This window comes from Echinops telfairi, unplaced genomic scaffold, assembly GCF_000313985.2.
Source record: "Echinops telfairi isolate 266 unplaced genomic scaffold, ASM31398v2 ScPeMD7_1;HRSCAF=3_0, whole genome shotgun sequence".
Taxonomy (NCBI): Eukaryota; Metazoa; Chordata; class Mammalia; order Afrosoricida; family Tenrecidae; genus Echinops; species Echinops telfairi.
Window position 1 is genome coordinate 65,800,925 of NW_022103896.1, and position 15,733 is coordinate 65,816,657.

At 39.4% G+C, this 15,733-nt stretch overlaps 1 protein-coding gene and 1 non-coding gene across 2 annotated transcripts in view; both read right to left on the reverse strand.

Annotated features, from left to right (window-relative positions):
• Window positions 1–5,721: 5,721 nt before the first annotated feature.
• The window catches only part of LY96 (lymphocyte antigen 96), a 48,344-nt gene continuing 38,332 nt past the window's right edge, over window positions 5,722–15,733 (reverse strand). Inside the window, exons 3-5 of the mRNA XM_004697740.2 lie at window positions 13,897–14,025; window positions 7,663–7,715; window positions 5,722–5,835 (exon numbers count right to left, since the gene is read on the reverse strand). Of these exons, the coding sequence (XP_004697797.1) occupies window positions 5,737–5,835; window positions 7,663–7,715; window positions 13,897–14,025 (281 nt within the window). The 3' untranslated portion in view covers window positions 5,722–5,736. The remainder of the gene's footprint in view (window positions 5,836–7,662; window positions 7,716–13,896; window positions 14,026–15,733) is intronic.
• Window positions 6,377–6,506, reverse strand: LOC115868879. The gene has a single exon (XR_004045845.1). It is a non-coding gene; the product is annotated as a small nucleolar RNA SNORA3/SNORA45 family (small nucleolar RNA).

The following is a 15,733-nucleotide window of genomic DNA, read 5'->3' on the forward strand; positions in this document are numbered from 1 at the left end:
CACTAGCATTACAACTTGTCAAATTCCTGAATAAGCCTTTTAGTCATGAATTTTTGTCTGTGTGTTCTGTTTAGTCATTGCAATGTATATTAAAACAGAGAAGATAAAGAACACTAAGACATTACATATGTCCTTGTATAAAATACATTGTAACCTTTTTATTTTTCATTCTTACTTTTTCAGTGTGTCGTACAGCGAATGTCTCTCTTCAACTTAATTTTATAACTCAACAATATCCTCTGGAGATCTACTTGTATATATACTTCAAACTTTTTAAATGCTATGTAATATGATAGTACCACTATTTACTTTGGAATTATCTAAAATGGTTGTCCACCTATGTTGTTTCCAATTTTCATTACATTTAATTGGGATCACTTAAATATTGCTTTCATTTCAGATTAGTAAGTGTGTTTAATAATAAAACTTGCTTTTTAACTGTCATTTTTAGCTGGTACATATATCTAAGTATAAATCAATACATATTTAATGTACAAAGCTCCAAAACTCAAACTCAATGTCATCAAGTCAATTTTGATTCATAGAGTCCCTATAGGACAGGGTAAAGCTACACCTCTGAGTTTCTGCATCTGTGAATCTTTATGGGAGTAGAACACCTCATTATCAGTTAATATAAAATATGACTACAAAGACAAAAAGTCTACAACACTCTTATCCCACCAAAAGGATTGTTTTAAGTAGCTCAGAATTTGAAGTTATATTACCAAGATCAAATCCACTTAATAGCTCTCTGACTTTCAACGAGTTACTTAAACTCTCTAAGTTTTAGATTCCTCACCTTTAAAATAGAAACAATAAATTCTACCTCCCCCCAATTTTGTAGGAATTAAGTAATACTTAGCTACATCTAAACAAGAGAACTTATGTAGCCACTAAAAAGATAAATGTTTAGAGATCAAAGTTCAACAGTAGTTATCAGAGGCAGACAGGAGGGAGAGAGGAGCAATCATTGCTTGAGTAGCATTGCGTTTCTGTTATATGGCCCTACGGGGTTTGACAAATGCATAATATTGACGGTGATGGGAAATTGGGCAGTGGAGATTAGGGATGATGATTTCACAATGCAATTGATGCAATTAGTGTCTCTGAATTGTACAGGTGAAAATATTGAATTGGAATATGTTGTATTATTTATATTTTTGCCATAATCATAAATGAAGAAATAAGTAGACCTATATATAATGACTTGGAAATATTTTTCAAGTTCAGTATTTTCATTTCTTAAGAGGTGTACATATATATCCCACGTATATAAAAATACTATATGGAAGGGAACCCATATGTAGTGTAAGTCTGGAAAGCCATATACCTAAAAAGCCACCAAAGTGTTAAGTATGGTTGTAGAAGAGTATAGGGAAATCAATGGAAAAAGTGATTTTTACTTGTTAATCTTTGTACTCCTGCGCTTTATGAATTTGTCACAGTGAAATGTACTCTTTTGCCATTAAAATCCACTACCATGGGATTTGCAACCCCTGGGAACCCAATTGCAGGGTTACTCAGGTCGAAAATCTTTATGGGGCAGAAAACCTCATCATTCTCCCTCAGAATAGTTTGTGGGTAGCAGTCTATTGCTTAACACCTTGCTATCAGGTTTCCTTACTTTGCCATTAAGAGGTCAGCAAAGAGTTTGTGAGGAAAATGCTAATGTTAATAGACTCTTTGAAAGCAATTTTAAGTTAAATGAAAATTTATGAAAAAGCAGTTTCCATATACTCTCTCTCCATATACACATGATTTTCCTATTATTAATTTTTGCATTCCTGTGGTATACATTATCATTAACTGAAGTCCACTAGAACTCGCCCTTAATGTTGTACAGTCCTCTGGGCCTTAACAACTGCAGAATGGCATGTGCCCACCATCACATACAGAATCATTTCACTGCCCTTAAAATGCCCTGTGTTCCACATGGTTACCCCGCTGCTATTCCACTGAGCTCCGGGCCACCAATGATATTTTTATTATCTATTTATCTTGTTTTGTCTTTTCCGGAATGTCCCATGCTTGGGATCACATAGTATGTGTCTTGTTCAGACTGGTATCTTCCACCTAGCAGTATGCACTTAAGTTTCCTCCGCATGCTTTTATAGCTTGGGAGCTCATTTCATTTTAGAACCATGCTAATTTTTAAAAGAAGAAGTTAACATTAGAGAACTGCTTTACAGAATCTTTCACCTGGCTTCTTGATACTGGACAGTATCATCTGAAAAACAATGTCAAGAGTTTTGTTTGTTTTTGTTTTTAAGCAAAGCAAATAAGGTATTTAAAACTTCCCAATTGTGTTCCTCTTGAAATAATAGCAGGGAAAGTTCACGTTCGCATGGCTCTGCAGCAGGACTGCCCTCAAGGAGTGAATCTCTGAGACCATAAACACCTTCTCCATCTCCCACGGCTTTGCTTACCTGGGCCTTTGGATTCATTTGAAAAATGGCCGCCCCAGCTTTCTCAGGCAGAAGAGCAATCCAGGTACGCCTCTCAATCCCAGCTATGCAGCCCTGCACAAGTAAACCTCTACGACTATGATCTTTCCTTCCTTCCTAAAGTAAATCAATGGTGAGGGGAAATGCCATTACCACAGGGTTTTCTGTAGTATGCCTCTGGTGGTTCCAGAACTACTCAAAAGGAGTGTGTATTAGTCTGGGTAGACTAGAGAAACAAATCTAGGGAGACTCGTGTGTGTAAGAGAGAACTTTATATCAAAGAGTAAATGTATATTAAGAAAACACACCAGCCCAATCCACATCAAGTCCTTAAGTCCCATATTAGCTCACGTGACAGTTACATACACTGCTGTCAACTTCAGTGAAGGGGTGGAGACTAGCCAGTCAATCAGGTCATAGCCAATGAGGCCTCTGTGTGGGCTTGGCCTTCTACGAAAGATTCTGGGAAACCTGTCTTCCTCCCTGGAGGTGGACACACACTCTCCCTGGGAGACATTCCTGTTGACAAGACACATGGAGCTACGCTGATGGAGCCAGAGCCCTGGAACTGGAAGAGCCAAGTGGAGGCCCATGCCAGTGCTGAGATACTTCCATCACCACTGGTTCCCCAGACTTTCCTTCCACTGGCCTGTGATCTTCCTGCATTCGGCATCATTGCATGTGCTGTGTGAGTCTAAAGAGGAATTTATAGACTGGTATCGGACATATGGGCTAATATCAGACTTATGGACTTGATCTGGTTTGTGCTGGGATGTTTTCTCAGTATACAATTGCTCTTTTATATAAAGCTCTTATGAAAGACACATATGAGTGTCTATTAATTTGTTTCTCTAGTCAACTCAGACTAACATAGCCCATATGTCCAATAGGGAGAAATAGCTGCAAACATCTAATAATTAGAACTTGGAATATGTGGAGTTTGTGTCTAGGAAAGTTGAAAATCATCAAAAATTAAATAGAACATTTGAAGATTGATATCCTAGGCATCTGTGAGCTGAAAATGACTGGTATTGATCATTCTGAATCAGGAAATAATATGATTTACTCTGTCAGGAATAACACAATCAAGAAGAAAGGTATGGCATTCACTGTCAAAAACAATGCAAAATCAACCATGAAGTACAGTGCTGCCTGGGATAGGATTGTATCTATCTTCTTTCAAGGACATGCAATCAATATAACTATTATTCAAATGTATGCACCCACCACTAATTTGAGTGATGAAGAAAGTGAAGAATTCTATCAACTACTTCGGTCTGAAAGTGATCCATGTGATGTAATCAAGATGCATTGATAATGGTGATTGGAATGCAAAAGCTGGAAACAAAGTGCAAAGAATAGTCATTGGAAAATAGAATATTGGTGATGGAAACGAAGCTGGAGATCACATGACAGAATTTTATAAAACCAACATCTTGTTCATAGCAAAAACTTTTTCAAGGTGACTATACACATGAAGTCAAATGGACTACATCTGTGGCACAAGGCTCCTGGGATTGATAGGATACCAACTGAAATGTTTCAACAAGTTGATGAGGCACTGACTTGTCTATGCCAGGAAATGTGGAAGACAGCTTCTGGGCCAATGAACAGGGAGAGATTCAGATTTATACCTATTCCAGACAAAGGTGACCCAACAGAATGCTCAAATGACAGAACAATATCACCGATATCACATGTACGGAGATTTTTGTTGAAGATCATCCAACAATGGTTGCAGCAGTATAGTGACAAGGAGCTGCCAGATTCAGAAGTGGACATGGAACAAGGGGTGGCATTGCTGATGTGGATGGATCTTACCTAAAAGCAGAGAATACTAGAAGGCTGTTGAATTAGTCTGGGTAGCCTAGAGAAACAAAATTCATAGACACTCATATTTTATTAGAGAGTTTTATATCAAGGGTAAGTGTACATTAAGAAAGCATCCCAACCCAGTCCTGTCCAAGCCCCTAAGTCCAACAAAAGCCCATATGTCCAACACCGATCTACAAAATCCTCCTCAAACTCACAAAACACACGCAATGACACTGAATGCAGGAGGAAAGCCAAATCAGTGAGTGTGTAAGCATCTCAGCGCTGGCAGGGGTCTCCACACCTGTGTTCCAGCACCCAGGGCTGCATCAGAGTAGGCCCATGAGGCTTTTCCTCAGGGATGTCTTGCAGGAAGTGAGCCTTGCAAGCTGAAGCAGGGAATTAGCTAAGGCAGCTGCACCCTGATCCAACCCTCAGAGAGCAAGAGACCAAGAAGACAAGGCTCGCCAAACCATTTCTCTCTCCGCCCTTCAATTCAACTGCCCTTCAATGAATCCCACGTGTGTTCATTGTCCAGGTTGTCACAATAAACCTTAACTATCACAGATGTTTACTTGTGCTTTATTGACTGTGCCATGGCACTTGACTGTGTGGACCATAACAGACTACAGATGACCTTGAGCAGAATGGGAATTGCAAAGCACTTCATTGTGCTCATGCAGAATTTGTACATGGATCAAGAGGCAAGTTGTACGAATGGAACAAGGGAATACTGTATGGTTTTAAATCAGGAAAGGTGTGCATCAGGGTTGTATCCTCTCTTCATACTTACTCAGTCTGTGGGCTGAGCAAATCAGAGCGAACAGAGAAAGAAAGCCTTGCCCTAGGTCCAGAGCCCTGAATTCAAACTTCCAGCTTCCTAAAGACAGGAATCCTGGTGGTGTTGTGGGTTATGAATTGGGCTACTGAGAGGTTAGTAGTTCAAAACCACAAGCAGCTAGCTCTACAGGAGGAAGATGAGGCTGTCTACTCCTGGAAAGAGTTATAGTCTTAGAAACCTACAAGGATAGTTCTACTCTGTCTTATGGGGTCACTATGAATCAGAAATGATTCAATGGCAGTCAGAGAGGGAACTTCCTAAACTGTGAGCAAGTAAATTTGTTACTTAAAGCTATCCATTTTGCACCACTTCTGATATAGCATCACCAAGAAGCTAAACCACTCCCATCATGGAAATATAAACTCCAGGAAGGCAGGGAAAGAATTTTGTCTGGGTTGGCATGTGCTATTGTCCCAGCACGTGACACCGTCTGACAGGGCAGAGCAGACAGCTGCCCGCACGCAGAGGAGCAATACTGGTAGTTTGCTCCAAAGCAGTAGCATGTGAATGAGCTCAGGAGAATTCTTTATTTGTGTGTATGTGGGAGGGGTGGGGAGAGAACTTTCACACACACACACACACACACACACACACACACACAAACACACCCCTTTGAAAAACAAACATGCTCAATTTATTCTATTTGAATTTAGATTCGTGTATGGCGGTCACATTCAAACAGAAGAGCTGGTCGTCGTGACTTCCAGTGACGGCTTCTACAACAATTGTGTATTGTCCCTAAAACAAAACGAAATATGAGTAATAGAAAACGTTACAGGCTTTAGTGAGAATTTTTTGTTTGTTTAAACAGAGGCCATTCAAATCGAATTGATTGTAGTTTTCTAATGAGATGAAAATACGCGATGGAAAATGATAAAGGATAGTAAATGAAAAAAGCCAAACCTGAAGGAGGGACTCGTATCAGAGCTGAAATTGTGAACACTTGGTGCATGGAAGGCTATGGGTGACAGCGGAGCCCAAAGCTCACTCACAGGGCTTAAGCCTCCAGTGACTTCCCTCTGACCAGAGACCAGGCATGTAAGCAGCCTTGCTATCACTCGAAGTGCAGTGTGGTTTTGTTTGTTGGTTTTGTTGCGCTTTCTAGGTTTTTCTGTATATGAAATCCAGGGTGGGTAGATCTATAGAGAGGGCCTGCATTGACGGTGTCTGGAGGGAATGGCGGCCAGGTTTGGGGGAGTTGGGGAGCTGATGATAATGAGTACAAGATTGTACAACATTGATTGTGGAGATGAATGACATCTTTTTTCTTTTTCCTGACGCATGTCGCTAACCTGGTGACTGAGTGTGCCGCGAGACGCACAGCCGGTGAATAAGGTCAGCACTTGTTCTTCGAGGACCCTAGCACCCCCAGGCAATAACCAGGACCCAAGCGTGCCTCTAGCCTCGACAAATGACTTCTCATTAATATGCTGGAACTATTGAATTGCACATGTGAAATATATGCCTATAAAACTCTTAAAAAAACAAATTAAATGTGCATGCCTTTGAATTCAATGAGCATAAAACCCATTTGTTCTTACAAAATTATGTTTTTTCTCAATGTTTAAGTACCCTAAGAGTTTTTAAAACAGAGATTACTTATAAAATAGCTGAGGAATATACGATGCTTACATTTATCTTAAGTCACTAAAAAAAGTGAAACATACAAAACATTTGATTGCTAGGTATTTACATGCAATTCTCTAAATTTATATCTGTACTTGTTTCTAGACATTAATTATGTTTACAAAAACTGTTTCCAAGAAAAATTTTGAACAAAAATAAGTCTATAATTTATAAAATCTTTATTTTCCTAAGCAATTTTTATAAGTTATATGTGTGTAGATTGCATATATGTGTGTATATATTGAGTACTTCTCAGTAGCTCATTAACTGACATTTGCATTTACAGCAACAGTGAAATAACTACTATCCATTTTGCACATTAACGATGTGCATCTGATAGTAATGAATGTGGAAGTGAGAGGTAAGAGTAATGCTGATTATGACAGTTAAAGGTTATGTGTCAACTTGGTTCAGCCATGAATCTCAGGAATTTGGCAGTTAAGTGATGATGTAATTTGACAGCTATGTAATGATATAGTCTTCTCCCATTTTGTGATCTCTTATGGTCATCCTGAATATTTGCATAACTTTGACTTTTATATAACAATCTGGTCTTTGGAACCGAACCAGGTTGGCAAGTCAGAAGTTTTAATACTTATATTGCTAGGTATTTAGTATATTATATAGAGATTTACTGAGTTATACATAGTGGTTGTCCAGTGTTATAAACTGAAGATCATTCAATATACTAATACTGAACATTTGCCTAAATTTCAGCAAAGTATGTTAGAGAAGATGCAATAAAAAGAAGCATCATTTTATGTAACTTTTTCATATGCTGCAGAAAGAAGTACTACAATACCAAAAAAGTGAAAAAGAATATTAAACATCTTACTTTTTACATCTATTTTTAGACATTTTGGATTGCTTCTTTCAAATCCTTAACACATCTGCTACTACCAAATTTTGAGGAAATACAAAACAAATCTTGAACATTACCTTAAAAAAGTTTAGAGCCGTGTAGGAGAATGATACGTTTGTATTCACCGTCTCTGCAAAATAAAAAATATATTAGTTATTATTGGGCAAATTTTTTCTTTGGTGTTTGTTTGCTTCATAGCATATAGTGCCCCTATTATACATTTACTACTTTTAGAGACAGCCCTATGCAAAACTAAAGAAACCACGAATTCCATACCATGGCGACTATTCCCATATGCTTCCTCAGACCTTCAGAGACTCTCCACCAACCTGTGCCAGCCCTGTCCATTAGGGTGTCTGTGAGAGAGATACCCATCAAGTTGCCATCAAGTTAATTCTAACTCATAGCAACCCTGTAAGACAGAGTAGAACTGCCCCTAAGGGTTTCCAAGGCTGTAATCTCTCGGGAAGCAGACTGCCACGTCTCTCACACACAGGGTAGCTGGTGTGTTTACGTCACTGACTTTTCAGTTCACGCTGAGCACTTAAACACCGTGCTGTGGTGATGGCTCCTGATGGCTCACAGACAGACCTGCTGATTTCCTTGACAGCAGTATCACAATCTGAATCTGTCTTGTTTCACTGCTTCGTTATATATGGTGGTGTTTCCTCCGCTACCAGGAGAGCAGGGGTTCTGCTTTAGTCACCCAACACTCCAGGACTGTGCAAAATAAAAATGCAGGGCCCTTTGTTCCAAAAGGACCCGAGACTGCAATGCAGTCTGCTAGCTGCCAGGTTGGAGGTTAAAATCCAGCAGCTTCTCCACGGGAAGAAGACGGGCCTGTCTGTTACTACAAAGATCACAGCCTCAGAAACACTAGGGAACATTTCTATTCTGTCCCGTAGGGTCACTATGAATAAAAATCTGTTCAAACAGCAAGTAACAACTAAGCCCTGGAATGGGAGACTTGGAAGACACGTAGTGAGCCCTTTCAAGAGACTGTTCTGTGACATTGGATTGTGGCGGGGAGTGTACAGAGGGATCTTCATTTAAAGAGGCTGTGTCAGCTTTGAGGCAGCCACTGGCATTTTCAACAGAGCCTCTCAAGAAATTTGGTTTCTATGTAACTTGAACACTGCCCTTGTTTTCTAAGAGTGAGATTTATGTTTCTAGCCACTGTATTTTCTCTGGTTCTAGTTAGCATTCCGGCTCACCCACATTTTTAAATGCAAGTCTATCTGGTTCAAATTCCTAGTACAGTAGAAAGAAAGAGCTTTAACTTCTGTGGATGTGGTAGTTACATAACCTGGTGTCAAATTGGGAAGGGGTGGAGTTTGGCCTGTCAATCAGTTCACAGCTTGATGACCTCACTTGGAAGCACTAAGGAGATAAATAGCTCCCTGGAGGTGGGACACTCTCACTCCCTGTGAGATATTCCAGTTGCAAAGACACATGGAGCTATGCTAGAGCCCTGGAGCTGGAGGAGTCACATGGACACCCCTGCTGGTGCTGAGATGCCTCCACCGCCACTGGATCCACAAGACTTCTCACACACTGGCCTGTGATCTTCCTGTATTCAGTGTCATTGCATGTGTTGGGTGAATCTAAAGAGGAATTTATAGATTAGTATCAGACACTGGGCTAATAATGGACTTATGGACTTGATCTGAACCGGGCTGGGGTGTTTCTCAATATACAATTGCTCTTTTATATAAAGCTATTTCTTAGACACATATGCGTGTCTATGAATTTGTTTCTCTAGTCTACCCAAACTAACACAGTAGCATGCACTCTTTCAATTTGCCTCTCTTGAAAAGCTCACATTTTGGTCACTGCTCCCATTCTCTTCCTATAGGTGTTTGGCTTGACACCCCTGCCCACACTGCAGGAAACAAGAGAGAACCCTGGCTAGACCAGGAAAAAAGTAGTTTCTTAGGCCTTTCTCTGCTTTCTCAAAGTGCATCCTTGTGATTCCCTTGTTGTGCACTCAAATTCTCGGTAAGTGTGTGGGGGATGAAAGACCCAAGCCTCAGATGATCACAAAATTGGCATTTACTGAGGAATTATCCATATTTACAGAAGGAATATATAGTTAAATAAAGACAACTAGATGGGCAGAGTCTTCAAAATTTGAAGAAGAAAAAATCTATTACCTTCAATTCCATTTTTCCACACCATTTTTAAAGCCCCCTTGTATATATTTATATGCAAGAAATGATAAGATTATGTGTGATTATTTTCTTTTAATTTTACTTGTCCAATATATCCTGATATTGTATCCTAAAGATGCACTATTTTTATAACAGCATAAAAGTTAAGTTATTTTTAAAATAGCAATGTATGACATTTGCAAATTTTTCTCCCAAATGTCAAGGGCCTCTTGGTACATCAATGAATCTTAAAGCAGAATATCCCCCGGACAATTTCTCCCATGCTCTGGACCTACAAAACCAGCTGCCCACAGAACACAATTCAAAATTACGTTGAACTCTCAGCAGGTCTAAACCAGAACTCACTAACTTTCTCTTCAAAAATCTACCCCTTTCACTAGAAATGCAGGGAATCCAGGGCAGATGAACCCCTCGGGACCAGTGGTGAGAGTGGCGATGCCTGGAGGGTGGAGAGAGGGTGAGATAGAATGGGAGAACCATCACAAAGATCTACATATAACCCCCTCCCCGGTGGACGGACAACAGAAAAGCGGATGAAGGAAGACCATCCGATGTCTCCCTTCGGACAGTGTAAGACATGAAATAATAATTTATAAATTATCAAGGGTTCATGAGGGAGGGGGGAGTGGGGAGGGAGGGGGAAAATGAAGAGCTGATGCCAAGGGCTTAAATGGAGAGCAAATGTTTTGAGAACGAGGATGGCAACAAATGCACAAATGTAATTGATACACAATGATGGATGGATGGATTGTGATAAGAGTTGTATGAGACCCCAATAAATGACTTTTTAAAAAATCTACCCCTTTGAGACAGCGGTTGGTGTAACAGATGAAAAAAAAATTTATAAATTATTAAGGGAAGAATGGTGGAAGAGGGAGGGAAAAAATGAAGATCTGATACCAAGGACTCAAGTAAAAATAAAATGTTGTAAAAATGATGATGGCAATATATGTACAATGTGCTTGACACAATGGATGGATGGATTGTGATAAGAGCTGTAAGAGCCCCCAATAAAAAATATATATACATATACCCCTTCTCTTCCTTCTCTTGTACACCTAACCTCACAGACTGGCACCTCCATACACCAATCATCAGCCCTCTCAAATACTCCCTGCCATTAAGTCAATGCCAACTCATAATGACCCTATCGGACAGGGTACAACTGCCCCTGCGGGTTTCCAAACTTTAACTCTTTAGGGGTAGTGGAAAGCCTCATCTTTCTCTTGAGGTACAGCTGGTGTTTTCAAACTACTGACCTGTGGGCAGCAGCCCCACCTGTAACCACTACGCCTGGAAGCTTCTCTCTAGAGGAAGATGCCGTCACTTCCGCTTTTGCTTCTACTTTCCTTGGAAACCTCCATGGGGCCTGGCATTCGCCTTACCTCCCCTCTCCTCTGTTAGTGAACCTCTCTCATGTCTCAAAAAAGATCCATTTAAAATACTGACAACACTATTCTTTCTTTATTATCATAACAAAGATAACCTATTTCCAAGTGGGATTGCAACCCAGAGCATAGAGATTAGAATTTGCAACATATATTTTGGAAGGGCATAATTCAACCAGGGACATCTTTTCCTTGAGAAGTGAAACTATTCTGAAGATTTTTTTAAATAAATAGTACTATGCTGGAGTAATGGGCTCGACTAAACATCAATTGTATGAGACCAAATGGTTAACGTGTACCCACAGGTAAGATGAGAGGGCAGGGAGGGGAAGGGAAGCTAGCCCCATAGACCAAACAGAATGAAATTAATGAGAATGCTGACACATTGTGAACATTACAACCAATGACACAATAATTTGTATGAAAATTATTAGATAGGAAATGAATTCACTGACTAAACTGACACCAAAACCACATTAAAATGTTACTTTTAAAAATCATTAATCTTTGGTCAGTAATTGGGGTCTTACAGCTCATGATCAACATGATCAACCATTGAATATGTAACTATAGGTATCTCCCTGTCCAGAGGAAAGAAGAATGATGAAAATCAAGAGACATTCAGGAAGGAAAAGTATGTTTTGGGAAGCATATGATTATGGAAGAAATTGCATAATTATTTTGGACATGATTCGATTATGAAGGATATGACATATGTATTGGCTCCCAAGTTACAGCAAATTTTTTTTAAAAGGCACAGATCCAGGAATGGGTTTGGGGCTCCCACTAAATCCTAGCTCCAACTTAATAACAATTAGTTCTTACATCATGGCCCTGCTACATACTCACCTTCATGAAATAATCACTGAAGATAAGGGTGCTACAGCAAAGTGTGGTGAAGAAAGAAGATGGTGCCCGGTTATCAATTGGAAGTGTCTGGAGTCTTAAAGGCTTGTATTCAAACATGCGCCCATCTAAGTGAGGAGTCAACTAAGTCCACAAAGAAGAAGCACACCAGCTTGTGTGATCCAAAGATGACAATGACAAAACTCAAATATGGTGAGAAGAAAAGCATCAGAGCAAAAATTATGAACACCCAATTTGTGGGGGACACTGAGAGCCCAAAACCCATCTGCAGACTATCTAGTCAGACTGAGCCACAGGCAGATCCACTCTAGCCACAGGTAAGGGTCTTAATCAGCCTTTCTATCAGGGAGAGAGCATTGTAATCTTAATTATGCTGGATCAAACTCAAGACTTGGCCAGTTGATCGCCCTATAGATGAGACCTGAATTTGTTCTGGATGCAATTACCACTTACTAGTTCCAAGATGGAAATGTCTTCCCTGGCTTTTTTATTATTGTTGGAGGTCTTTTCCTTCTTACACATAATTAGTACTTTTGTCTATATACTATTATGTTTTCACTCTTATCACCTTAGCGTGATTTTGTTTGTTATTACTTTCTGTTTGGTCTCCCAGTTGTGAAGCACAGGAGGAGTGGATGCCTAATGATAATAACAGATACAAGGGGATATAGGGACTAGGGGGGTGGGGCAGATAGGGAGGGAAAAGGGATTTGGGCAGCAACTAAAAGAGACAGGGGAGGGGAGGGAGCACTAGAATGGATTGCGGTTGCATGACTCATCTTCAATTTGACCATGGGAGCAGGGAGAATGCTCTAAAATTGATATGGGACTGATTGTACAATTCTCCATGATATGATTGAATGATGGATCCATTGAATTATATGATATTTAAATTACTTGCGAATAAAACTGCTAAAGAAAAAGACATAAGGAAACAATCAGTACAGTGGACCAATGGATCACAGTCTCCACAACCTGAAAGCAGAAGAACTAGATGGAGCCTGACTGCCAGCTGCTCTGAAAGAGATCACATTAGAATGGCCTGGAGAGAAAGGTAGGAAAAGGTGGAACAAATCTCAAAGTTGTTAAAATGACCAGACTTACTGGTCAGACTAAGACTGGTGGAACCTCTGAGACTTTCACCCTTAGGCAACCTTCAGGTCTGGAAATTACTTTTCTGAATTTCCTGACTTTGTGAATAATTACAGTGTAAAGAAAAAAAGGACTGAATATATAGCACACACCCCAGGGGGATGAATAATAGAAATGTGGGTGAAGGGTGACAACAGACAGTGTAAGACATGAAATAACAATAAAAATATATAATTAATTGATCAAGGGTTCACAACGGGGGTAGGGGTGGGGGAGGGAGGGTACAAGAGAGGAGTTGATACCAAGGGCTCAAATAGAATGAAAATGTTTTGGAAATATTGATGACAACATATGTACAAATGTGCTTGATACAATTGAATGATAGATTGTTATAAGATTTGTAAGAGCCCCACAATAAAATAATTAATAAAAAAGGAAGGCATTGGAATAAAATGCAATATAGCTGAATAAAAATATTTGGTGAGTTTCAGTGAAAAATAATTGGTTAAATATTCATGCAAAGAGGCCTGTTAGCTAAGGTGATGTAAAGCACTAATCTAAACAATGTAAACACATCAATGTCCCATTAAACACAGATAAGTATCATCTTAAAAACAAGTTAATAATATTATGATAAAATGTTGTTTAAGCTGCTTGAAGTTCTAACAGCATAGATCAGGATGAAGATTTACTCATGGAAATTGAACTCTGCATTTTCAGTGTATTTGAACTTCACGACATTCTCCTAAGGAACTCTGTTATGTTTAAAGAGCCACATGAACTGATCGTTTACCTCCTTTCAGAGCTCTGCAGAAAGAGTACACACCATCAGATCCTCGACAAACCACTTCTTGGCGCATTGGAAAGACCATGGAATTGAGAGACACTTTGAGATTGAAACGCAGGTCTTTTATATCTCTCCCTGTAAAAGAAAAAAAAATCCACAAGAGACTTTTGTATAAATAACACTCATCTTATACACTTAAAATGCTCCATGAGTAACAAATATAAATTGAACAGAAGAAAAAAATTTCCCAGGTACCAAAATGAAAAGAGACTCCCCAACCCCTTCTTCCCTTTCCCTTAGAACATTTACTCCAGAAATTGTGTAATTGTACATACGTTTCTTGCCAAATTGACAATCCAACAATGTTTCCTCATGACCTGCAAGCCATCCCTTAAAAATGTAATAAGTAGGGAAGATACCACTTTGACCTCTCAGCTACTGTGGGGGATTAGAACCTAACTTTATAGAATTCCAACCTGTAAAGCTGCCTCCTGTCATAAATGTATGAGTTTATTATACCTGTGGGTTAGGGAGTGTACAACAGAAAGAAATACAACCCTGTCCTTACAATCATTTTCATGTTTGAGCCCTTTATGACAGCCTGTGCACCAATCCATCACTCAAAAGCCTTCCTCTCTTTTGGTGACCCTCTTTTTTACCCAGTATGATGTGTTTCTTCCAAAACTGGTACCTCCTGATAACATGTCCAAAATACAAGAAACACATTCCTCCCCTTCTCATGTCTAAGGAGCATTCTGACTGTACTTCATCCAAGACAGATGTGTTCATTCTTCTGACAGTCCATGGTGTTCAATAATTATTCTTCAACAACACCGTAATTAAAATGTGTCAATTCTTTGGTCTTCCTTAGTTTTTGCACACAGACAGGCAATGGAAATACCATGGCTTGGGTCAGGCACACCTTAGCAGCATCTTTGCTTTGGAACATTTTTGTTGTTGTTGCTTTGGAACATTTTAGAGAGGCCTTTCACAGCAGATTTAGCAATAAGGCATTTGATTCCTTGACTATCATTTCCATGGGCATTAATTGAGGACCCAGATAAAATGAAATCCTTGGCAACTTCCATCTTTTCTGTGGATCATGATGTTGCTTACTGGTCTAGTTGGGAAAATTATTGTTTTATTCATGTCAAGATATTCTTTGATCTTCATCAAAAATGCTTCAAGTTGGCCAACAAACTGACCTTGAACTATGTAGAGGCTTTTCCTTTTTTTTTTTCTTTAAATCATTTTATTGGGGGCTCATACAATTCTTATCACAATCCATGATCGCCTTTTCCTTTTTGTCAGTGGCTTTCTTTTTGTTGGTTTTAACTACCTCTATTGTTTTGTTTGGCTTTGCCTGGTTTTTGTGCTTATTAATATCTCTGCATGTCTATCTAGATAAGACAGGCGGGATAAACAATTAGAGATGAAAAGAACAGGACCAATGGTTCGTTGGGGGGAGGAGGGGACACAGGAAAAGGGGAGGTGGGAGAAAGGAAGGGCAGGGGAACCAACCTAAGGACAGGGGAACACAAGTTCCTAAAATCAATGGAGAGAAGGATGTAGGATGCCTAGTGGACTTAATCAAGGCCAATATAGCAGCAAGGAATTACTAAACCCTAATGAAGGCAAACGTGATGGTGGGACAAGAGGAAAGTAATAGGAAACAGAGGAAAGAACCAGGAGGCAAAGGACATTTATAGAGGTCTAAATCCAGGCATGTACATATGTAAATATATTTATATGTAATGAGAGGGGAATAGATCTATGTACTTATATATATATGTTAAGAATTAAGGGTGCAAATGGACATTGGGCCTCAACTCAAGTACTCCCT